Source organism: Leuciscus leuciscus (genome assembly GCF_965113295.1).
Source record: "Leuciscus leuciscus genome assembly, chromosome: 15".
Classification (NCBI taxonomy): Eukaryota; Metazoa; Chordata; class Actinopteri; order Cypriniformes; family Leuciscidae; genus Leuciscus; species Leuciscus leuciscus.
The window spans coordinates 30,038,188-30,064,037 of record NC_138739.1 but is presented as its reverse complement, the minus strand read 5'-3'; the positions used below and the strand labels follow the sequence as shown (position 1 = coordinate 30,064,037).

Genomic DNA, 25,850 nt, shown 5'->3' with positions numbered 1-25,850 from the left:
CTGAGCATTACCGATTTATCATGTGACTTAGCCAGAGGAATTTTAAAGTAATGTAATTTATTGCTTTTACGTTTACACTAAAAAATATATAATCAATAAGTTATGACAACATATGTTTTTACATTGCTTTAACTCATCAAGTTATAATTTAAATTATTTTAAACTTAAAAAATATATAAATATAATACAAGATTCAACTAATAATTTTATGTCAGTTTAATATAATTTAAGTTGAACTGACTAAAACATCCAAGTTGATTGCACTTAAAAATGTAAGGCGTTCTTCTACTAATTCTAATACTACTAATTCTACTATTTTCACAAGATCATTAATTTTTCTTGCTTATGGTAAAACACGTGGACAAAAACACTGTGTTACACTAACATGTATCACTCTCTTTCTCTCTCACAGTATAAACAGGATGTTTATGCCAGTTTAAGGGACATAGACAAACCCAGAGCTGATGGTCAGATAGCCCAGTGAGTTCCCAGAGTAAACCTCATTCTTCAATCTAGATTAACTGGGATTAAAACCTCCATTCTGTTTAGTTTAGACTGCCGCAGGGCCGAAGCTTTTCCTGTAGCGGCAGGCGACGTGTTTTAGGATCGGATCCCAATTGCCTGTGCTTATTTCACTGAGCCTGGGTTTCTTTTCATAACAGCAACACACCGTCTGAGTTCTCAAAAAAATAGGATTATCCGAAAGTAAACATGCAAAGTTATGTTCGCAGATGTTCGGGCATAATAACAACTCAAAACATGCTATTTACTTTTATGAGTGATTAGACTCAACTTGCGAATGATTAAACGGACAAGAGACCACAGTATCCCTGCTGGGAAAAAACAGCCCAAGCTGGTTTACTGGTTTTAGCTGGTCTTGGTCATATCCGGTTTAGAGGGCTGGTCTTAGCTGGTCCAGCCAAAAACACCAGCTGAACACCAGCTTGATCAGACTGGGAGACCAGCTTAAACCAGCTAAGACCAGCATAGGCTGGTTTTAGCAGTTTTTGTCCCATCAGGAATCTTGGAGGCGGACCAATTAGAAACCACCTTGCGACGCAACATGCTAATAACCACCTTTGTAGCATTGAGTTCTGTGAAAAGTTTATATGTCTCTTTTTGCGACAATTTGATACAAAAATGTGACAGTAATAATAAAACGCCTCCTAAATTGTAAATTAGTATGGCATTTATTGCAGTTTTTTTAATAGTTTTCTCTCAGGTCATTGTAGACTATAGCTGGAGGCAGTTCTAGTAAAGCCAGAGGTGGTAATTCGAAGGAGAGTTTCCTGTAAGCAGCAATTAAAGTTGACAATTTTACCCAGGGCAGCCTCTCTGTTTACCTTTACAAATATCCCTCTCTTTCCTCACCTTCTGCTGTTTTATTTTCAGTATAGTTAACTTAAATAGTTTTGCCTTCAGTGTATCACAGAGTTCAAAAAAGTGTGATTAAGAGGCAAAAAAATAACGAAGGATGTCAACAGGATTAGCTAGCTGTGTGTAGCGCTAATTTAACCTCTTGATGTGACACAAGAGATTCAGTGTTGCAGGACTTTAGTGTTATTTTTCCAAACATACACAGCAAGTTGAGTGTAATTTGGGCCATGAGTGGTGTCATTAAACCGGCCAGACACACAGCGCATTCACGCTCTGACTCAGGTACACACAAGTGCCTTAGATATCCAACACAATTCCTCTCTTGTGTAGGAATTCAACTCAAACGGTTAGGACTAACACGCTATACAACATTGTTGATTTACTCGAAGTGTTGTGGAATCATTCAACGGCCATTTCCAAAGGTCTTATATGAAAAAGCAACATCTTGAAAAGCATTGGCTGACAGATACTGAGTGTTAAGCTAAACATTCAGTGCCTAGCGCTTTCCAATGTAAATATAGCCTTGGACACCAACTAGCATTTGAACATATTTCTTTTTCATTTGCATAAACATGTATTATAGCAAAATATACTTCATTCGATACCCTAAACAAAACTTAAAATGTCATTTGAGGACAAATTTTAAGCCATCAAATACTATTAATGTGTTGTCACTCTTTCCGAATGAAGAAAAAAAGGCTTAGCCTTTAACGCTAGTCGTGACTGTCAGCCTCCTCAGAGGGTTCTGTTTTAATCTTTTGGTTCCAGTCCATAGAAAACAATTCTTCAGAGCTGATGTGGAATGGATGCCGTGAGAATCAACAACCCTTTTGCGAAGTCGTGATTTGATATGAGGCACTTTATTACTGATAAAACTCCTTCCCAGGAGGCACCTCAACATGAACCATTTATGGGCGTGTTGACCCACAGCTAAAAATACTTTGGAAAACTGCTGTTGAACGGCACAGACCCTTTCTACAATTTAATAGAGACTGAAGGGGATATGACTAAAGGCCCGTTCACACCAAGAACAATAACAATGCCAATAAACATAACAATCTTAAGAGTCCACACCAAGTCGGGTGGATTCTGATTGGCTTTCAATGTTTTTATTGCTCATCACCTGGAAAAAATCGTTCTGAAAGTTATTCTAACAATATTGTTCCTCTGTGTTATTATCGTTGTATTCGTGGTGTGTACTTTGCTATTCTTTATAGTTGTACAGTAGGTATCACTATGGTTATCATCCTTGGAATAAATAGACATTAGAAGGGTCCTATTATGCTATTTCAATTTTTTTACTTTAGTTGGCGTGTAATGTTGCTGTCTGAGCATAAAAAGATTTATGGTTACAAAGCTCAAAGTCCACTTCAAAGGGAGATATTTTATTTAACAGAATCCACTTTCCAAGATCTACAATGAATGGCTCATTTGGGACTACAACCCGAATTTTCCGGGCTTTGTGAAGTCATAATGTTACTCATTTTTAATAATCTCCCCCGACAGAATGCTCAAAAAAGGGGACGAGGCCTGGTTGAGCTGCATTAGAGAAGACAGTGTTTTGTCCACCCCGTTTCCAAAACTAATTTGTTAGTTGCATTTTCCATTAACAGCTCCAGTTATACGTTTTTATGTTGTTACGATGTAAACAAAGGGCAAAGCTTTGCCTCCGCTTGCCTGCTAACTAACGTTTTTACAGTATTGATGTAGTGTTTACTGTAGCTTTTGTAAGCTCTCGCTTTTGTAAGGCTGTTCAGTGTTCACCGCTCCTTAGGAAAATTAACCAGGTTTTGTGATCGATTACTGTTTGTATTACCATAGTTTTTGATTAAATGCTGAATAACATCTCACAGTATTTAAAATGTATAAAAAAGAATTACAAAAAAACCCCATACCATTCTGAAATGTCCTGTGAAATCCGAGCTTGCAAAGTCCGGACATGAAATCCGTTCTGGACGATCCTCTTGTTTTTTAAAACATTTTTAAGTCTGAATCAGGCTTGAATTGTTTTGAAATTGACGCCATCCTTAATATTTACACCTGAGCAGAAGAAACTCGCAGTTATGGTAAGGGGTGTGACATTTCCCGAAGACGTGGTGCCAATCCCAACACACTGGGCCAGCTAACCAATCACAGCACATTTCGTATTTAGAAGGAGGGGCTTCATCGAAACAGGAACTAATGACGAATTCAAGCCAGACTGGGGAGAGAGGTGCTGTAATAAGCATGAAAGCATATTCTAATACACCCAAAAAACAAAGTCAAGTCCTTGTATATGAGCATAATAGGACCCCTTTAAATCACTCAAATCTTGAAAATGTAGCTATGTTTAAAAGTTGTGAATCTTAAACATTTAAAGTGAATTAAAAGTTGTGAATTTATATTGAAACAAATTTATTTTCTATTTAAAACAAAATTCATACTCAAATTTCTGACAGTTCAACCCAGGCACAACAAAGTGACAAAACACTGAACGTTTTCGTCCCAACCAGCCGCGACACTTGCTTTCTATTTCTGTTGCTGACTTGGTAGCCCCGCCCCCTGTGGAATCTCACTGGCTTCTCATAACTGTGTGATAAACATCACGTTCTGATTGGCCACGACTATGCCACATCATTGAAACAGTTTCGCATTTGAGACCTTTGACATTTTTTAACAAGGACATTGTGTTTTCAATATATCATTTTAACTTCAACACAAGATAAAATTGTGACACTAAAAGGCTTTTCACGGAAACAATTTTTAGAATCACTTTTAAAGGAACCGTATGCAAGATTGTGGCCAAAACTGGTACTGCAATCACTTTCAAATTACTGTAGAGCGGTGTCTCCCCCCCGGTGTATTCCCGGTGGTGTTGCGGTGTATCCCCCCGGTGTATACAAAAAATGTGGCTGCGATTAGTTATAACAACTTAAAATTTGTTGAGATAACTTAAATATCCAACTTAACTAAAGTTAACTAAGCTTAATATTTTAAGTCAAGCATGAACACATACTTTTTAAAGTTGAAACAATGTTGGATTTTAAGTTGTGCTAAATAATCGCAGCAATTTTTTTTACAGTGACTGTAGAGCGGTGTATTTTTTTCGGACTTTGTCACGACGTATTTCGGATTCATAACGAGGTCTTTTAGGTTTCGTAACGTTAGACATTTTTTATCCGACACGTTTGTAGCTGCAGCTGTGGTAACTAGAGCAGAGCTGGCAAGCCGGGTGCCGAAACACTACTGACTTCGTGATTGGTAGATAGGTGGAGAGTGGAGCATCAGGCCAAAACACAACATGACAACATCAACATCAGTTGAGGGCTGCAACTTCACTTTTAAATGACAATATCCTGGCCAGACTACTGTTGTCAGTGATATAAGTATTTTAAATGAACATGATTTCTTAATGTCTAGTGACATATCAGGACCATTTTATGATTAATTGAAATACATTTCTTACATACGGTTCCTTTAAGTCTAAGGTAGGAAGCAACATTCCAAAGCAAGGCCAAGAACACGTTTTTCCATTCTACTGCGTTACTTTTCCTTTCTTTTTCTTAAACGTGCTAGACGGATGTGCTTGACCATTGCGTCTCGCATCGACATTGTGTTTTTTCCTTTCCTTTTCCTGCGTCTCTAACCGCAAAAACATGTTCTGTGTGAATGGCCCCTAACAGAGCTAAAGTTATTCCAAATGGAAATGTATACTGAACTGCTAACATTCAATGTGACATACAACAATATAACCCAGAAATATGTTAAAAATACCCTGGATTAAAAATGTTAATACCTGGCAAAAAAAGACATAGGCCTATGCCAAATCTGACTTAGCTAATGGCTAACTAGACTCTTCATTGAAACCTAATTCAAACTGTGTTTTACTTCAAAAAGAAACTGCGTTTCATCCAGTCTGTCAGTTGGGAGGGGGTAGAGGAAAGGATGAGCTCATTAGAGACTAGAGAGATAATTCCACACCAATTCAATTCTTTCTTGGTGTCTTTCCTTCCCCACGCCCAGCTTCATGCTGAGTTTATTTTCACACCACATTCTCGTAAGGAAGCCTCCCAGCCAGAACCACATGACCTTCCAGCATCTTCAACCTCCACACCTCACCGCAGGTCACTCTAAGGATCCATTCAAGCGCGCCTTAGTAGCGTTAGCCATACGCTATGTCCGCCTGCAGACCCCCCACAAAAAGAGCCCAGTTCTAAAAACACGCTCAGTCTCAGAGGTGTATAAACACAGGTGCTGATGCAGGGCGGTAAGGAGAAAATGTGCCAGACAGATGCGCTTTAAAGATCTCAGGAGTGGTCCAAAATTAGTTTTTTTTTTCATTTTTTTTTTTAAGTCTGTTGTCCTGGTTGTGTGTAGGCTGATTCAAGACCAGCAGGCAACGTCACCGCGCCAGACTTTGTTATCTTAATGCAGCTTGAAATGCAACAGATCATAACCTACAAGGAATGTCTAAAATGCAATTGTTTATAACAGTGATCGACAAACCCTGAGAACATTTTAAGTATATCCACAGGCCTATCAATAACACTCAACGTCAGTAACACTTCTGCAAAAGCAGAAGTTTGTGGTTACCAAAGCTATAGTATGTGATCTCAACATGGCGGCTCCCTTAAGTGCATACAACTTTTTTCTTAACATATTTCAAAAAGTATGACAAATTTTGGACTAAAACATTTAAGTGCATCATTAGCAGAACTAATAGTGATGATTACTATCATAACCTGGATATCTGTAGCATTTCAAGAATACCTTGGTTTAAGGGAAATATCAAGGATGGAAAATTATTGTATCATCTGTACAAAAATATCTCATGTCTATGTTTATGAAGCTAAAGCGCACTGAACTGCAGTAACACAGGGTGAAAAAGAAACCCTTATTTGGGTAATAAGGATTTACTATCAGGCGGCGTTCTCTAGTGACGGGGTTTTAAAGTTATTGAGGGTAATACGGCGTGAAATGTTGTTTTTAGCACTTTGGTTGGTGAGGCACATTCATGGAGCCATGGAGCTTTGGGAAGGTTGGTTCAATAGTTAGACAGTCTTGTTCTTCATTGGATACGGTGAGAAGGTCAACAGGGCACGTGCTACCTCTGCAGATCTCTATCTCCGCTCTTTATGTCGTCACTCCTCTATTCATCCTCTCTTCTGTCTGTATAGTGGAATAGTGGAACTGAATTCTTCTGCTGGACAGAAATAATAATGAGAGGATATGTTACAAATTATCATGCAATACATTTCAAAAGGTTTAGTGTTTTGGAAGATACTTCTCAATTTCTCCCTCTGTTGAGATTGAACTCATGTAAACCAAACCTTTAAGTCTTTTGTGGCTTTTATATAATTAACTAACTAGACTTTTTAAACAAAATATTCAATATAATATGTCCTGTCCTGTCCTGTCATAGTCATGGGTTTGATTCCCAGAGACTTAATGCTTAAGTTTTTTATGCTTTTTATTCAATGTTTTCTTAATGATTAATGCTTCACATTTATAAAATGTGAAAATTGTTCATATTTATTTTTACTTTTTACAATAACTAAAAAACTTATTTGACAATGTTATTGCAACTTTCTCATGCAAATTAATCGCACATCAAAATGATCATTTTAAAGTCATGATTGTGTTAAATGAGAATAGCATAAAATTAAAACATTACAACAAGAATTTATTAGACAAACTTTTAGGCTACAATGGTCATGAGGCCATTAGGGTGAGTATCAAGACAGAATTTTCATTTTTTATTAATATATGGAATATGAAATAATTTTTTGAATCAAATAATACTCTAAATAAGAAATTAAAACTGCCAGTGGATCATTCATTCATTCGTTTAAATGGCTGATTAATTTTCGAATGAAGTCAATGACTCTCTTTATGAATCGGATCATTGAATCATTGGTTCACCCGATTGATTCGCTCATGACGTGAATTCATTGAGAAACACTGCTGTGTTGCTTAGAGATGCACAATTGTTTAATCATTTCCGTTTACAAAAACGTATATAAACTTAATTATAAAAACTAAATATTGCGTCTAAAATATTACAAAAATATTAACTTCTTATGTATTGAAACGTTGTATAAAATCAGTATCACATTTACACTTGTGCTATTTGGAAATAAAAACAGCCCTTGTGTGATATTTCTCAACTATATCACATGATATAAATATGAGATAAAAATTCATACAGGGGCATTTTTGCCCCAACACTGTAAAAATGACAACTCAAAATTGTTTACCTTACTAAGATTTTTGCATTCACTGACAATAAAATTGCTAGTTGGAACTTGAACTATCTGTTATAAGCCACTTGAACTCACTTTCAGACGTTTCTGAGGAAAAGTTCAGCTTATTTTATAAATTGAGTTGATTTTATTTTGAAGTTGTAGTTGACACCCAGTTAGAGTGAGGTCAACTTATCTGCGCATGCTCATTTGAAATTTGTCATGGCAACCGACTGCAACAGGGTTTCCAAGGATTTTCCCAGGAGCTCCCTTCGAAAGTTTGCGTCTGCCATCTTGTCACGATGCCAGCTTATTGACATGTGCCTTATTTGCTCTGGACACAAGTGCTTTATTTGAACTAAAAACAAATATTTTATGTGTAGCTGTCATATTACTGTCAAGAGACTACAGTATTGATTGTTCAGTAGAAGCAAGCTGTGTTTCACCATTACTGTTATAGCCTGCATGTTTGCATTTTTGGCTAATTTCAAAGTTCAGATAATTCAGAAAGTTCCGATAATTTGGCTTTTTCAGCTGGGGATTTACACATTTCTGAATTAATACTTACTTAATACAACTGTTTATCGGTCATCTTTGGCAATATTGCATTATTTGTAAGGTCTCAACAAGAGTCGGAAAGTAAAAAAAAAAAAAACTGTATTACGGTTCTGAAACCTGATGTATTTGCTTTGGGCATAAGATTACTTGTTTACATTGTGGAACTGTAAAGCTGTTTGTGCCAAAGTCGTTCAAATAAACATGCATAAATTAACTGGTTTACTGTCAGTGGATGATTTAATGTGGGGTGGGGGTCATTTAAACTCAAAATAGTAAGTTATTACAGGGGATGGTAATCTGAACTCAAAATAGTAAGCTTTTACAGACTTGAAAGTTCCAGTAACTTGAATTAAAAAAACGTAGTTGTCAGAACTTGAAAAACTTAGCTGACGCAACTTAATAATTGTAGTTCTTCAAAACTTAAAAAATTAAGTTGATATCTTCAACTCAAAAATTCTGTGCAGTCGGTTGCCTTGAAAATTTTAGTTGAACTAACTTTTTCTTTTTTACAGTGAATATCTTGAATTTTAGGGGTATATAACTGCATTCTAATGGCGCTTTTCCACTACACAGTACCAGCTCGCCTCGGCTCGCCTCGCCTCGACTCGGCTCTGTTTGGTTTTCCACTGTGTAAAAGTTGTACCTGTACCTGCTTCCAGGTACTTTTTTTTGTACCACCTCCGGCGAGGTTCTAAGCGAGCTGAGGCGATACTAAAATGTGACGTGAAAACACGGCAGACTGCTGATTGGTCAGAGAGAATCGTCACTATTCACTGCGTCATCATTGCACGCGCCAGACGGAGTATCCTGAATAAAAAACAGCAAAAACAAAAATAAAAACATCAAAAAACAGCATACACTCGATTTCCTCCATTGTCCTGTGTGTGTGGGTAGCGGGTGTGTCTCGCGTAAAAGATTAAGTCACGGCAGTTTCCTGCGGCGTCGCTATGACGACCAGGCACTATTGTGGAGGTACTATCTGCAATGGAAAACGGAGCGAAAAGCGAGCCGAGTCGAGTCGTGTCGAGTTGAGCTGGTACTGGTAATGGAAAAGCACCATAATTGGCTCCATCACGGAAGGAGTTGAAATGTCAGGTGACCTATAGCTAGTTCTGGGACCGGTGCGTTAAATGTGTTAATAATTTTAACATATTTGTGTGTTTGTTTGTGTGTATATTTACAAACTTTTATGTTAGACGTGATTAATCGACAGTTTAAATTTAAATAAGTAAGTGTTTCGTGCTGCCTTAAAATATTACGTTTGGTCAACTCAAATATTCAAGTTGTCATTTAGTACAACTTCACATTCACATTTCAAGTTGACTGAACTTAAAATTTTAAGGTAGCATGAACACTTTTTTAAGTTGAATTATTTTTTTTACAGTGCACTAATTCACACACACACACACACACACACACACACACACACACACACACACACACACACACACACACACACACACACACACACACACACACACACACACACACACACACACACACACACACAATATTAAATAACTATAAAATGAAAATATTACTAGTATATAACTTTACTATTATTTATTACATATGTATATTACATATTATATGTAATTTTCAAAGTGTCTTCATCAGAATTTCCCATAGTCACATATTAATGCATCCAGGGTCCATTTGCAATCTTCAGTTGTCGGATTTCCAGCAGATGCACATCAAGAAGGAGGGAGTTGAATAATAACATTTCTTGGAATGTCTTCTTCACTTAAAATAGTTTTGACAACTTACAGAATGCTGAAAATGAGGATGTGGTGAAGTGTTAAAAAGAGTGAGGACTGGATGATGATTGGACCTAAGATGTTTTTCAGGCTGTTTGAAGACATATTGGTCCAGATGTTTGATATTGTGAGACAAGGTCAAAATAAGCACTTTCAGAATCACTCCAGCCTTCTGTGACACCCTTGAGGGAGTCTCATTTTGACCTTGTCTCACAATCACTAAACATAGAATAGCTTTTGTTTGGACATATGGAGCCAAAATGCATATTTTTTGAATTCCAGAGAAGACAAATGCTTTGGTCCAATCCGTGGGGACAGAGATGGATTGATTTAATAGATGACCTCTTTCTACACTCGACATCTAACATGAAATGGACACATCTAGAAGGCACATCCCCACCCTCAAACGTTTGGATTAGAAAAGCATTCCCAGCCTTGCTGTTGTCTTGAAAGTGCCGAGTAGATTCAAAGTGCTAGAGTTGTTTACATGACGGCCATCCAAGTTCTTCACAAGTTATTTTCAACATCAAGGGGCAGAAGTTTATTTAGTGCAAGCCAGTGCACGTGTTTGCAAGCCAAAGTAAATCTACATGGTTAAAAAGTTCCTCTTGTAAATGACACATGACCCCCATACACATTCAATGATAAAAGACCTTTATGTTCAAATAGCGTCATTATGGCTATATATGATCATTATCATTATATTATGATGGTTAGAAAAGTAAATAAAAAATTTTGACCTACAATTAAAAAGGTATAGCTTTGTTGATTATAAGAACATATATGTCAATATATGTAATAACTATACTAACCCCTAAACCTAACCTTAACCCATGTAGTTACCGTATATTACCCAGTACTTTCTTAGGTAAGTACACTGTAAGTACAGGTAAGTGCACGATTTTAAAATGTAGAGAAAAAAGCAGTTTAAATAGGACTGTCGGAGGTACAACAGATGTCAAAAGTATTCTTAGAGCAACATCTGGATTGTAAAGTCCCAAACGCCAGTAGATAAGACAATGGGAAAAGCCAAGATAAGATAGCCTTCACACTCGTATCAGCAGATATATGTCTGAGAGGACTCTGATTGGTATACAAACAGGAATTTTAGTAGACGTTATTGGATCCCTGAAGGATCATGAGAACGTGGATGTGAGAACATGCCGTTATGTTCTGATGTGGCGTGCCACTAATGGAAAAGGAAAGCTTTCATTGATGGGAACTAGTAAAATGTGGTAAGTTATTGTATAAGCAAAAGCCAGATGTTTGGTGTCTGAGCGCAGGCGTATGGGTATGGGCTCGGGGCAGTTAGGATGGAGGCATGGGCCGGGGCAGAAAGGTGAAGGCCCGAGAGATTTTCCATTTTCCTACACTCATAAACACATACCCCTTGAGTTCCCACTGAACTTTACATTCCAAACCAGCCAACTCACCATTGTGTCAGGAAGCCTAGACTCACAGCAGTACCCATAAGCATTCCCAAACATCCGCACAATAAATCTAGCACGTTGCTATTAAAAACATACCTCGAAAATGACGGGCTGATTACTCGGAAGAGAAATCGCAAGGGGCTTTGCGTCTACGGCATCTCCTTTCCCCAAAGTCCAAGTTAAACAAAATGTGGAAGTAGGACACAAAGGCCATAACAAAGTCTTCTGGATGTTTTTGATAGAATTAATGGTATCTACACTCATGCGTCGTCCACATTAATCTAGATAAGTAAAAAAAACACTTATTTCTCTTTGTTTTGACCTTCCTTCTACACTGAGCTGGCATTTTGTCCAGTGAAAACCGCTTTTTGAAGCTGCTCTACCAAGTGGATACATTTGAAAACATTGTTTTTGGGACTGTAAATATAATAAATTATTATTATTATTTATTAGTCATATGATGCATATTATACCCATAGATATATATGGTGGTACTGGCATTGTTGTGCCAGCTATTCACATTCATAGTCTTGTCACTTAAATGTTGCCCTTGTATAATCTTCTTATCACCAGTGTTGGGGGCAATGCATTGCATTGTAACAAGTGCACAAAATTAGTTTTTTCAAGTAACTTTTAAATTTACAACAAAATATATGTTTCTTTGTGCATTTCTTTTTGTTGAATAATAGGCTAAATGATCCACCTCAAGCGAGTGTACAAGTTTCATTTTGGAGATCCAAAAATATGCATAGAGTTTTTCATAAAACCATTAAAGTTGGGTAGGCCTATTATGCGACCCATTTAAAATACTAGCCTATACTTACATTATTCCAACAGCCAAATTAAGCCAATTATGCCATACATACGTTTCAGAAAAACGCTTCACAAATAACAGAAGGTCATTCAAGTTTTTTTATGTGTTAGAAATGCAAATAGCGGTCAAATCCAATAGATCATCGGCAAAACATGGCATGGACCACTTTGTAGCGCCATTTCTTCACTTCTTAAAGTCCCCCAATAGTCAATCATTTTATCCCTTTAAACTCATCTTTAATCACCAAAAATACATATTTCAACGTTTTTTCCTTGAGAAATTGAAAAAAATGTCTTAAAATAACTTGAATGTACCTACACCCTCGCCTCATTTAGTATACGTGGTTCTATGAATATGCAAATTAGCCCCGCCTCCACTCACTTGTTCATGATCACGTTGACCTGATTGGTTAGGTAGATTGTGACGTCAAAAACACCAGTGATTTCAAACCCCTTTTTGAGACTGTCTTTGGTTCACTGCAGTTTTAAGAAGAAAATACTCAGCAATGGTGTTGACTTATGAATTTGCACATTAAAGCATATTAAAAACACCACATAGACATATAAACAACATTATAAGCTTGATTTGCACCACAGGGGGACTTTAATACTTTATTTTTAATATATTTGAAAAGGATATAGCAAGTGATTGATAACATCATCGTTAATATGCTTAATTTTCCTGAACATATGTTCACAGGTCATAACATAAATATCTTTCAGTGGTGTATGAGATGGGGGATCCCCCAAATGAGGTGTTGGATCCAGATCCGACTTGTTCCGGCAAAAATTAAGCACTGGCTGCGCTGTCTACTATAAATGCGTGAATTTGAATTTCCTGAATTTTGGTGCTAAAGGGCCTTTAAATATTCCAATAATACATATTTTTTGTTTGTTATTTAAAAAAAGACAAGAAAGCTCAGCCTTAACACAAAAGTAAAGTAACATAAGTAATGTGATTAGTTGCTTTTTAGGGAGTAACACAATATTGTAATGGATTACTTTTAAAAGTAACTTTCCCCAACACTGCTTATCACATTCCAAATAATATGACAGAAAATGTACGCGCAATTGCGGTAATGCGGCAAACCACGACAATGGTTCAAAATATGCCATAAAGGGAATGGCTATTTTAATTGGTTATTTTAATTAAGTGGTGGGATATTTTGCTAAGAAAATGGTTGTGTCAGAAAAATGGTGTGAAAACTTTATTATACATGGTCTCTCGGTATCATCTTAGTGAGCTTTTATTATGTTTTAAGCTGGTGCAGTAAGATTGAAGCGTTTTCAGATGTTTCAGTGTGGACGAGCAACTTTTGGAAAACACTTTAAGTCCACAAGAGTGGACAGAGAGAGTTTCACTGCTTTCAGTTATATCTGGATTGATGTGGGCGCAGCACTAAAAACCCACTGCTTTTTAGAATCTTTATTTTTAAGAGTGTAACTTAATGTTCCCCCCACATTTCCCTCATTCAACTTGAGATCTTCCATCTGATTGGACTGAGTAAAGTGGGGGAGATCAGAACCAGGAGAACGTGATAGTGGTCCATGCAGCGCCCCCCTCCCCAAACATTCCTTTGCCAATGCACCATCCCCAAGCTGGAACGCTAAATTGGACACTGTCCTCTGGGAATACTGGGAGAATGTGAAGTCTGGTTTGTGCACAGCAAGGGAGAAACGCTTAAGTTCAGCTTTGATGTTTTTATATTTATTAATCACTATGGCTATTTAGAGCCAAGGTCTAATTTAAGGCCAACTGTCTCACATATGAAACCAGACAGAACTTTTTATTTTTTTTGCATGTGTGTCTTGAGTGGATCGAGGCTCTGGGAGAGTGATGACCTGTCGCCCCAAAGGGAGGGGAAAAAATGGCTTTTCCCATTTTACCATGAAAAACAATGTTTGATCAAAGAATGGATATGAGATGTTGTAAGTGGAAATGTTTTGGGCCTTGGCTTGTCATCAGGCAATATATCAAATGAGGCGGGTTTAAAAAAAAAATATTTAGGTTATTTTGGATGCCCTATTAAAAGAATAGTTTAGTCCAGAAATCGTCGTCATTTACTTACCTTTGACGTTATGAACTTGTTTGACATTTTTTCTTCTGGGTGTGGAACACAAAAAGTGTGTTTCACATGCAATTAAAATGAACGTGGACCGAAGTTGGTTTCAAACTTCAAAAATCATCATAAACTATCATAAGAGTATAGATCACTGAATCAGTGAGTTGTAGGTATTAATGAAGGAATCATATGGACCGGTTTTGTGAACTGGATCAAATATTCATTGAAAAAGTCTGACTCCAAGGAATGATTCGTTCACAAATGGGGCAGTGCTAACAATAATAATGACTTGAGAAAACTTGGAATATAGATCACCGAATCGTATGGATTACTTTTATGACACTCGAATTATCTCTAATTTGCCTATATAAAAATGCCTAGCAAAAGTCAGAAAGAAAATCATAACATGTGAAGTAGCCTACGCTGTAAAAATTATGTTATGATCAATAAGTTATGACAACAAACACACACACACACACACACACACATACATATAAAGTACAGGCCAAAAGTTTGGATTACTATTTTTAATGTTTTTGAAAGAGGTTTCTTCTGCTCATCAAGCCTGCATTTATTTGATCAAAAATACTGAAAAATATTGTAATATATTATTACAATTTAAAATAATTGGTTTTCAATTTATTATACTTTAAATTATCATTTATTTCTGTGATGCAAAGCTGAATTTTCAGGATCATTACTCCAGTCTTCAGTGTCACATGTGACATCCAGTCTATCACATGATTCTTTAGAAATCATTCAAATATTCTGATTTATTATTAGTGTTGGAAACAGTTCTGCTGCCTAATATATTTTGATGAATAAAAGATTAAAAAGAACTGCATTTATTCAAAATAAAAAAATATTTTCTAATAATATAAATCTTCTTTACTATCACTTTTTATCAAGTTAACACATCCTTGCTGAATAAAAGTATTGATTTATTTCAAAAAAAGAAAGAAAAAAAATTACTGACCCCAAATTACTGACCAGTATTGTATATTGTTGTTATAAAAGATTTCTATTTTTAAAACATTTGCTTCTTTTTTTTAATTTCTTTTATTATTATTATTATTATTTTTTATTCATCAAAGTATCCTAAAAAAGTATCACAGGTTATGAAAAAATATTAAGCAGCAGAACTGTTTCCAACTTTAATAATGAATCATCATATTAGAATGATTTCTAAAGGATCATGTGATAGACTGGAGTAATGGTCCTGAAAATTCAGCTTTGCATTACAGAAATAAATGATAATTTAAAGTATTCAGGATCATTATAGTATAAACCAATTATTTTAAATTGTAATAATATATCACAATATTAAAAAAAAAATCTGTATTTTTGATCAAATAAATGCAGGCTTGATGAGCAGAAAAAACTTCTTTCAAAAACATTAAAAATAGTAATGTTTCCAAACTTTTGGCCTGTACTGTGATATATATATATATATATTATTGCTTTAACTCATCAAAATAAGTAGCAATTTTCAACTTTTTAATAAGTTATACAAGATTCAACTCATTTAAGTCAGTTTAATATAATTTAAGCTGAAATGACTTAAACATCCAAGTTGATTATACTTAATTTAAGGCAGCAACTTTTTTTACATTGTAAATGCGAAATTAAATGTGGTAGCCCATTCAAAACTTTTTTTACATTAACCGATTTGTTCATAACTTATATAAACTTCATTTCATTGGCTAAATCATCAAAAGAGTCTATTGCGTGTACAATATAATGAGTAATCAAACCTGGTAGCGCGCTCTTTCACTCTTGAAAATGTCGTGTAAAACACTCCTTTACACAAGTCAGGTGTCATAGGTCATCATTATGATGACTTATACGCGGTTATGTCATTCTGCGTGACTTAACCCAGTAATTTCCCTCAGTGCGTGATGCAAGTGTAATGACAGACGTGAAAATAAAACCAAAAACATCAGAGGATGCTCGCGCACGTGCGCGTTTCATCATCACTGTCTGATATTAGCGCGCGCCCTTTCCAAACAAACTCAAATTCAGAATCCAAACACACACGACGGAACGACGAATGTCCATACGCTGCCGGGGGAAAAAAAGTGCTGAGTTCCCGCCCAGCATGAGAGGGAATGTTGAGGAAAGACGAGTTTAGAGTTTAGGATCAGAACTCGCAGGTGAATTATTTTCCAGGAATAATCTGTCAGCACTTCTATTTGGTTCAACAAAAAACAAACAAACCTGGAAATAGTTCGGGAATCGAATCGGGAAAAGCGGATATATTGCTTCAAGGATTAAAAATTCCTCACGTCTGATCGTTGAGCCTACATGTTGGAAGTCTTTCATCTCCATAGAATTGTATTATTTATTAACCAGTAACCCAAGATGTAGGTGCATCTCTCAGATAAATAACAGGTAAGTCTGTTTCATCATTCAAAAAGTTATAGTCTTATAAAGGAAAGCTGTCTTATTGCCATAATTGTACCGTTTATACAGAACGTTATTGATTCTATAGCATCAAACCACTACTAACTCATATTAAAGTAAATTTGAATAAGCAGCTTTTGGTTAACTTTCTTTTATTAAGACAGTATAGCGACTAATAGGCTACCAAATCACCAAACGATTATAAACTGCCATTTTGAAAACTATTTAGGTACTGTATGTTTTTGTAAAATAGCGTGCTTTAGTTCAGGATAAGTGTCGCAATGCTTTAAAGAATAGCCTGTGTAATGACAAAAAATATACAACAAACGTCCACACCGAATATTATACAAATATAACCTACAGGTATCATTATAATTTAAGTGGAAGTCATAACACTTCATGGTGATATGACGGATTGGTGGTAAAATTAACTTGTTGTGTGTCTCATGGCTAACGTTAACTTGAAATGAATCCTGTAGTAACAAAGTTTAAATCAAAGTTCAAATAGGCTATACAAGAACACACAATTATTGAAAAATAGTCACTGATAATATAATACAGCCTAATAATATGATAGATAGGTAGATAATTGATTATTAATGACCTTTTGCATTAGCACACAGACCAGACACCTGAAAAGCTCTACACTTTCATAGACTGAAACCACATAACATGTACCCTTCATTCATTCATATAACTGTTTGCTTGATAAAAATATGCAAACCAGCAAGAAAGTTTTCTACAGGCATTTTAAACCATATTTCCAGGTCTTACTATCCGTTGTCAAGTCAGATGACGTTTTCTTTGCCCTGTTTTTGGCATTAGGTCCTACAAGAATCATGTGTGAAGTGGTGGATCCCTTTTCCAACTTTCTCACTGGAAGCTGCTCATAAACGCCATCTGCTGTTCAAAAGAGTGGAGCGAGTGTGTGGAAAATGGATGTCCAGCCTGAACCTGGAATGGATGAAATTATAGTTAACCACTACAACCACTCGGGCAAGTGGGGAAGACCAAAAAGCGTCGGTACATGCAAGACAGTCTTCCTGATTTGCATCTGTGCTCTGATTGTATTGGAGAACATCACTGTACTACTGGCGCTGTGGCGCAACAAGCGTTTCCACAGCCGCATGTACTTTCTTATCGGCAATCTGGCACTTTCGGACTTGTTAGCTGGAGTGGCGTACGTGGTCAACATCTTCACCTCCGGCCGCAATACTTATTTCCTCAGTCCCGGCCAGTGGCTTCTGCGAGAGGGGAGCATGTTTGTGGCGCTTAGCGCTTCGACCTTCAGCTTGCTCGCTATCGGGATCGAGCGCCACATGACGATGGTTCGCTTGCGTCCGTGCGAGACCGCGGGACGGGGGAGGTTGCTAGCTCTCCTGGGAGCCTGCTGGGCCGTTTCGGTCCTGCTGAGCGCTTTGCCCAGCCTCGGCTGGAACTGTTTGGGCCGAGTCCACACCTGCTCCACTGTCCTACCGCTGTACGACAAAAGCTACATAGCCTTCTGCATCAGTGTCTTCACAGCCCTGCTGGCGGCGATCGTGGTGCTGTACGTGCGCATTTACCAGCTTGTGACGTCCAGCGGGCGTAGAGTGAGCTCCCGGCCGTCGGATCGCTCGCTCGCACTTTTACGCACCGTAGTGATAGTGCTAGGGGTTTTTGTGGCCTGTTGGGCTCCTCTTTTTCTACTACTCCTGCTGGATGTGGGATGCAGTCCAGAGCGGTGTCCGGTTCTGTACCAGGTGGACTGGTTCATCGCTCTGGCCGTGCTCAACTCCGCCCTCAACCCTCTCATCTACACGTTATCCAGCCGCGAGATGCGGACCGCGTTCATCCGAGTGCTGTGCTGCTGCTGTTCCGAGACGCCACTGGACTCTCTGCCTACGGTGGCAGGGGCGGCGCTGCCGGGAATAGTTATCGCGACCGCGGAGAACAGCAAATCAAGCATGGCCGGGGCAGCCAAGTCCTCCCTGATGGGAAGTAAAGTTCCTACCCCGTCAAACTCCCATCATCAACATGGGGACACGTCTCAACCAGCTGTCACACACCCCTCAGGGCCAGGTGACCTACTGTCCGCGGTGCTGGTTAAAGCTGGCGCGCTTCCCTCATTGGGGAAGTTTTGAGACTATGGGAGTCAGCACAAAAGAGCGGGAATTTGTCATTTCCCAAGATGTTTTGGTCACGGTTCCCGTGTGATTATGTCCTGTTTTTTCAGCACTCTGAGGAGAACAAAACCTGGATTTGCTTTCATACAAAAGACAATGAGATTTTAAAGGAACTATTAAAGCATGATTGCACAAATGCTGACCAAAGGAGAAACAAACTGAATTGACTTCTACATGTATTAATATTTATGAAACTGAGCATGTGCTATGAGCACATAACATAGAGCCACTACAGAATGTAATCACTCGAAAAGCTTAAGTGTGCAATTTTTTCTATCAAAATAACCCAATTTGTAAAACGGTATATTAGCTTTTCATGAAGAAAAACGCCTTAACAGTATTATATATATTATTATGTGTGTAAGACTGACCTTTAACATATTCTCACAGTTCATTACTAGACAAAAACGTTTTGAATAGTTTGCTATTCTTATTACACATAAAGTGAGTGTTTAAAAGACTGTGGATGTTTACGGTTAATATTCTGTGGATCGGTTTAGATGGCAGAATGAGGTGGTTTCGTTGTGAATGTCTTGAATTTTTTTTTTTTATAGTACTTGCTAACTTACATAAAACTGTCAAAAAATGTATTTATATATGTTAGTGTGAAAACAACTCACTCTAATGTTAAGATTGCCTTGTAAACATTGTGTATAACCACTAGAGGGAGCTGTAGTATCATATTCAAACAGCCTGCACCACAGAGCAAATAATGTGAAGGCAATGGACACACATTTTGTCTGTGAATACAGTCAAGCACTATAATTTACAGTCGCTTGGTAGGCTCATTATAAATGGCTTTGTCTGTAAAAAAACATGATCAATGGCATCAATCTTTGAGCTATACTGCAGTAAATACTAACCATTGCAGTGCTATCTTAGATCATTATAGACAACTTGCTTTAAAGGGATAGTTAACCCAAAAATGAAAATTGTCATAATTTACTCACCCTCATGTTGTTCCAAACCTGTACGAGTTTCTTCTGCTGAACACAAAATAAGATATTTTAAAGAACGTTGGTAATCAAACAGTTTATGTGAGCCATTGACTTCCATAATATTATTTTTCCTTCTATGGAAGTCGATGGCTGCCGTCAACTGTCTGGTTACCAACATTCTTCAAAATATCTTCTTTGTGTTCAACAGAAGAAAGAAACTCGTACAGGTTTGGAACAAATTAAGAGTGAATAAGTAATGACAAAATTTAAATTTTTGGGTGAACTATCCCTTTAAGTTCAGTCGACAGCACTTGTGGCATAATGTTGAATAGCACAAAAATGAAATTTGACTAAATTTTGAGCCAAAACCAAGGTTAAAATGAGACACTCGCAAAGGAACTGAAGGAGGCCAATCTGTAAACATTAAAATACATACGGTTTCAATATTACTGCCACAAGACAAACAATATGCGTGTTAAGATTTTTGTGCGAAATAATCGCTTTTGAACCTTTTCAATGTGGTTATATATCAGATGTGACAACTTTGTTGCCATGACAGTAAAACAAGCGTAACGACGACAAACTTTACAGTACACCTCTAATAATAAAAAGTTTAAACAGAAGAATTAATGGAAGTGCTTTTATAAAAATAGAAGCTTCACATTTCGGCATTAAAACCCTCTAAAGATTGGCCCCATTCACTTATTTAAAGTCCCCCTGTGGTCAAAATCAAGTTTTTTTTATGTTGTTTATACCTCTATGTGGTGTTTTTAATGTGCTTTAAGACAACCCATGTGTAAATTCATAAGTCAGCACCAATGCTGAATATTTTCTCCTTAAAACTGCTGTGAACCAAAGACAGTCTCAAAAACACGGTTTGAAATCGCTGGTGTTTCTGATGTCACAAACTACCTTGTAACCAATCAGGTGCGTGCTGGCGGGCTTTAACATATCATTAACTCTGACCGCTCTGAAACGGTAAAATCTCAAAGAGAAGCCAGCTTATCCCGGTATATTTTTCTGTTGATATGAAAAATCAGGTATATTTAGCAATATAGGGGGTGTATGATATATATTACAATGAACTATATGCCTTTCTCCACAGACGTTCAGAGTTGTTCAAAGCATTTCTAAGGATACTGAGGCAGCGGTCTGACTCTGAGATGGCAAACGTGAACATGGTTCATGTAATATTAGCAACACACGATTAGCTGTTTCATAACAGTCAAGCAAAAGGATAGTCATATTAATATGACATTACCGTTGTGTGTCCGACTCTTGTAAAGAGTGATACCATTGTACAGCGTTTACCTCAGTAAGTTGGCGGAGCTGGAGTGAGTTAGTGGAGACAGGGCTAATTTACATATTCATAGATCTGCAATCTATGATCTAGGCGATCTTAAATATGTATTTTTGGTGATAAAATATGAATTTTAAGGGCTAAAATTGACTACGGGGGACTTTAAGTGCTTCACTGTAGCCTGGATTTTTGCGGTTTTAACGAAAACAAGTGATTAATTGAAAATACATTGAAAATGCTGTTGATTGAGCTCAACTTGAATTGAACCAGGAATTTTCCCTCATTAAAGGGTTAGTTCACCCAAAAATGAATGTTAGTTATATGAGAGTGACCCAACGTATAAGAATGTAGGAGTAGCGTACACTGAGAGTAGACGCAAACAAAAACGTCTAGGCAACAAACTCAAGACATGTCTTTTTTTAAATTTTTTATGTTTTGCTCTATTCTCTGCGCTTCTGCGTTCGTCAATACGTCATGCGTCGGGTAATTCTACCAATTACTGAAAGGCAGGAATTGCTTAGACGTGCTGCTTCTTGCATTGTTTGAACAAAAAAATAGAAGTTCAACATGACTTTTGTTCATATTGAGAACATTGCGAGAACAAGTGACATTTTGTTGAAGAATGTTTTTTGCAGCATTTGACAAGTGTGACATTTCGAGTAATTTACCACCCTAAGCTGTAGACACTCTCTCTCTCCATCACCGTGATCTTTGCAGTCAGGTTGATGGGGAAAAAATAGAATTGTAAACAAATCGAACTCATTTACAAGAGCCAAAGCAGTTTCCTTGGTTAGATCATGTCTGTTGGCATCTTGTAGCTGAAAACTAAGTCATTTAGTATCACAGAATCCGTTCGTCAAGAGATTTCACACCAAACGGTTGAAGTGTCATGAAGAATCAACATCAACAAAAAAAAACAATGATGGCTAAGTGTGATTCTATAATGCGTAACCTTGAGCAAAAACAAACATCAACCCACAACACACGACAATAAGCCTTATGCAAAGTCCTTGAAATAAGCACACGCCACATAGAGGACATTAATCCTTTCAAGTAAGGCATTACACACTTGCCACACACAATGTGCCTCTGCACCTCATGTAATGAATGGCTCTTTGCCACAATGGATCAAAGCACGGACCACTGAGCTATTGTGGATGGCCACTATTGAGAATATTCATTTGTCTGTGTGCTTGTCAGAGCTGAGGGGAGTCTCTGTGGCTGAATACATCAGACTGGCACATTGCTTGGCTCTGCACTCCGTGTGAACAATGCCTCCATCTGGACCAGTGACTCAGGATGTGCCTATGTGAGAGCACTCAATTGATTTTCTCCCATTCTGGGACCAGGGGTCACATTTAACAAGCTTTCAAGGGTTGACTGAGGTAGAAGGTGTTTGTGTGTACGTGTGTTGCTTAGGAAATGCGTCAGGACTAAGATATCGAAGCCATAATAATCTCTTTATGGTTCACTTCTGGTCGAGGTTTGGAATTGGACCTCCTCATTAGCCCGTGACCAGGCTTGCTAGCCCAAGACCTGAGATTAGGATTGGTGTAGAACAATCATTAGCTAGAGCCCTGGTCTTAAAGGGAAAGTTCACCCAAAAATTAAAACTGTGTCACCATTTACTCTCCCTCATGTACGTTCCAAACCTGTATGACTGATTTGCCTCTGGAGAACACAAAGGATGATGTTTTGAAGAACATTTTGGGTCCAAACAATGAAAGTCAATGGGTTCCAAAACAAGTGCACCCTTTCATTGTACAAACAAAGACATGGAAACATTTTTCAAAAATGATTTTGTCCTACACAGACATTCAGCTTTGGGATGACATGAGAGCGAGTAAATTGTCGTTGATCACGCCAAAACTATTGGTACCATTTGCTAGCACTTATTAGTGCAAGGCAGGATCCAGCACCCTTGCCTCAAGACCAATCCAAATTGGATATGAAAGCGGAGATGAGATGCTTCGACTAAGATGCCAGACTTTGACAAGCTGTATTGTGACACAAGCCCAGTCATCTTTTTTGACAGGGCGAGTACTAATGAAGGGGTGCCCAAATTTTGTTGGTTATATTTACAAAATTAATAATAAAATCGACTAAATGGTGGAATACTAAAATGCATGGCTGTTCTTCACTGGCAGAAATATTGCAAAAAGTGTACTTTTAGCTTGCCTTTGGGGCAGTACCCCCCAAGGTACACCGTTGCAACTTATCTACCCCTAATTATACCATATAAGTTCTTTATGAGGTAGATATGGTACAAAAATATAAAAATATATAATCCTCCTGGAGGGGCACCTTCCTGCAGAGTTTAGCTCCAATCCTACAGTAATTAAACCCACCTGAACCAGCTTTTCAAGGTCTTCCATTTTGATTTCAAGGGGACTTGAAGATTTTGGCTTTTAGCATGAATATGTTATCCTTACTGTTATCTATAAGCTAGTGTGCTCCAAAACAATGACAATTCGCTTTTAGAAGACAAAGTCTTCAAAACTTCTCATCAGATTTTCTGTCCAATCAAATGCAGTCTAGGCAGTTGTGTTGGAGCTAAACTGCAAAATGGTAGCCCTCCTGGAGCAGGACTGGACACCTCTGAGCGAGAAACAATTATTTGCAAATTTGACAACAGTGTTAAATGTATGTATTCTTCCACCAGTGAGATCCAAAGTTGTATAACTTGTGAACCCTAGACTTTTAACCAAGTCATGCAAGAACCACTACCCCTTTGCTTTTAGGGGTAGGTTTGATGAAGTATGATTGTTTGATATGAATCTTGGCTCAGGACCAGGGATATCGAACCAAGGAGCATTCCTACTTGGCCTAATCACATCATACGTGCACCTGAATTACTATTATGAGACCTGGAAATCTGAGGATCATCTATCCTTATCCTCTGAAGTAGAGCCCAGGATACATTCAGTCCTCCCCCAGAGCCGTCTTTTTCAATTCATTACAATAGCCTTCAGCTGCAGCCGTATGCGAGCTGCATCTGACGGGGCTTTAGGAGATAAGCTCTCCAAGATGAGGACTTTATCTGGGCCAGCTGCCCACAAGGGCGGGAGGAGGGTTCAAAGGTCAGATGTCAGTAAATTAACAGATGGTATAAGTTGCCAGTCCTCACCATAATGAAATCCAGATGACACCTTGCTTGAGCGACGGTAACACGATAATGACGGCAGCCCTTGTGAATGTGGTTGATTTTTTTCCACCCTTCGGTGCACATCTGGGCCCCCTTTTCACTGCTGGGCTTTTGTTTAAGCTTGCGGCTGAGAAATGCCTCTCTTTGTAAGGCCTTATTATTCCAAGACTAGTAAGAGCCTAATTACCAGAGGAATTAGCGCAGCGTTCATTGTGAGGAAGACGTCGTAGGGCTTTTGAGTTATTGACACAGTAGATGAGCCCCCAGTTTCAGCTGTTTAAATTTTGACCGATCTCTGGTTACAGTCTAGCAGACACACCTGTCGAAAAGGCTTTCCCTCCAAGAGTGAGTGCGTGCCTGTTTGTGGAATGTCTGAGCGAGATTAATGTGTCTGTCTCAGACAATGTGATACGAGGCGCTTGAGACGCACATGTGGACATGCCTGGATATGTGTCAGAGCAGCTGGGAACAATCGTTACCAGTAGCCAACACAGAAGCCACGAGCATTAGATGCCATCCGCCGTGGGATCGCGAGTTTTTGGGCTTGGTCGAGATTGGAGTGGTCAGAGTGTGAAATTATTTCTGGCTCCGTTGTGATCGCAGGTGTCTTTTTCAGTGAGCGCATCTGATAGATCATCATCTGCTTCCAAATGTGCACATTGGTGAGGCATATCCTAAATTGTGATAGACATCTCGAAGCACACCAAAATGTTATTGCATTAAAAAGCGTCAAAAACAACTCTTAATTTCCCCCCTCGCTTTATCTCACCATCTTCCTTACTGTAGTTGGATGGACGAGGACTGATCTGAACCTCCTTCTCCGCCCGTCACACCAGTAATCATTCTCCGCCATTTCATTTGGCAGTGTAATGAAAGCAATCCCAGAACGCTTCGCTTCGGCAGAACAGAGATAATGAGGAAGCACACACACACACATAAACACTGCCTGATTTAGGAAGACGGCCTTCTGTGGGCTGCAGTGGGAAAAGAAAAACGTTCACACTCGTGCTTTACATTCAATCTTTGCAGTCTTTTTGTGCATGGCATGTGGTCCCAGGATAAAACATGTGTATAATAACCATTTACACATCTCTCTGTCAATCTCAACACCATTTTCTCTGTCTCTTGATAATAAACTATGTGAAGCTATAAAAATAATATGCATGGCAAGCTACAGCAATTAAATTGCCTACTGGTGCTTTCTACGATAGCAGTATGACTTTTCAAATTCCAATTTATTTATAAAAGAACATTAAAACAACAATGCTGACCAAATGACTAGCTCATTCTTGGGTTTAAGGATGTGCGCAACCGCCTATCCGTGGTTCCTACATGCTGGTTACTTTCTTTAAGCAATCAGACTTTTCATTATCTCAGATAATAAAACAGACAAAAATTGAAGGATGGACCCAAGCCATATTTAGAAAGCAGAAGATCATAGAGACAAAGGGGATGGGCTCTTTTGGCTTAGGCTAGTATGCAACAACCTAGCAACCACTTAGAACAACCAAGCAACCGCCCAGAACTCCCTATCAATCACCCAGAAATCCCAAGCAATCGCCAAGAACTACCTAGCAGCCATCTAGAATAAACTAGCAACAAGATGGTGGGTTTTGCATATGTAAAATACAAATGTAAAAATGAATAAAAATCTTGTCTATATCTCAAACTCTCTGCAAC

At 38.0% G+C, this 25,850-nt stretch overlaps 1 protein-coding gene and 1 long non-coding RNA gene across 2 annotated transcripts in view; both read left to right on the top strand.

Moving 5' to 3' along the window:
- The window catches only part of LOC309476597, a 154,035-nt gene that overhangs the window by 66,352 nt on the left and 61,833 nt on the right, over positions 1 to 25,850 (top strand). The window lies entirely within an intron of this gene.
- Positions 16,033 to 25,799, top strand: s1pr3a (sphingosine-1-phosphate receptor 3a). The gene is made up of 2 exons (XM_082137771.1): positions 16,033 to 16,610; positions 17,448 to 25,799. Exon 2 carries the CDS (start codon positions 17,558 to 17,560, stop codon positions 18,743 to 18,745), a length of 1,188 nt encoding a protein of 395 aa, XP_081993897.1. The 5' UTR covers positions 16,033 to 16,610; positions 17,448 to 17,557; the 3' UTR covers positions 18,746 to 25,799.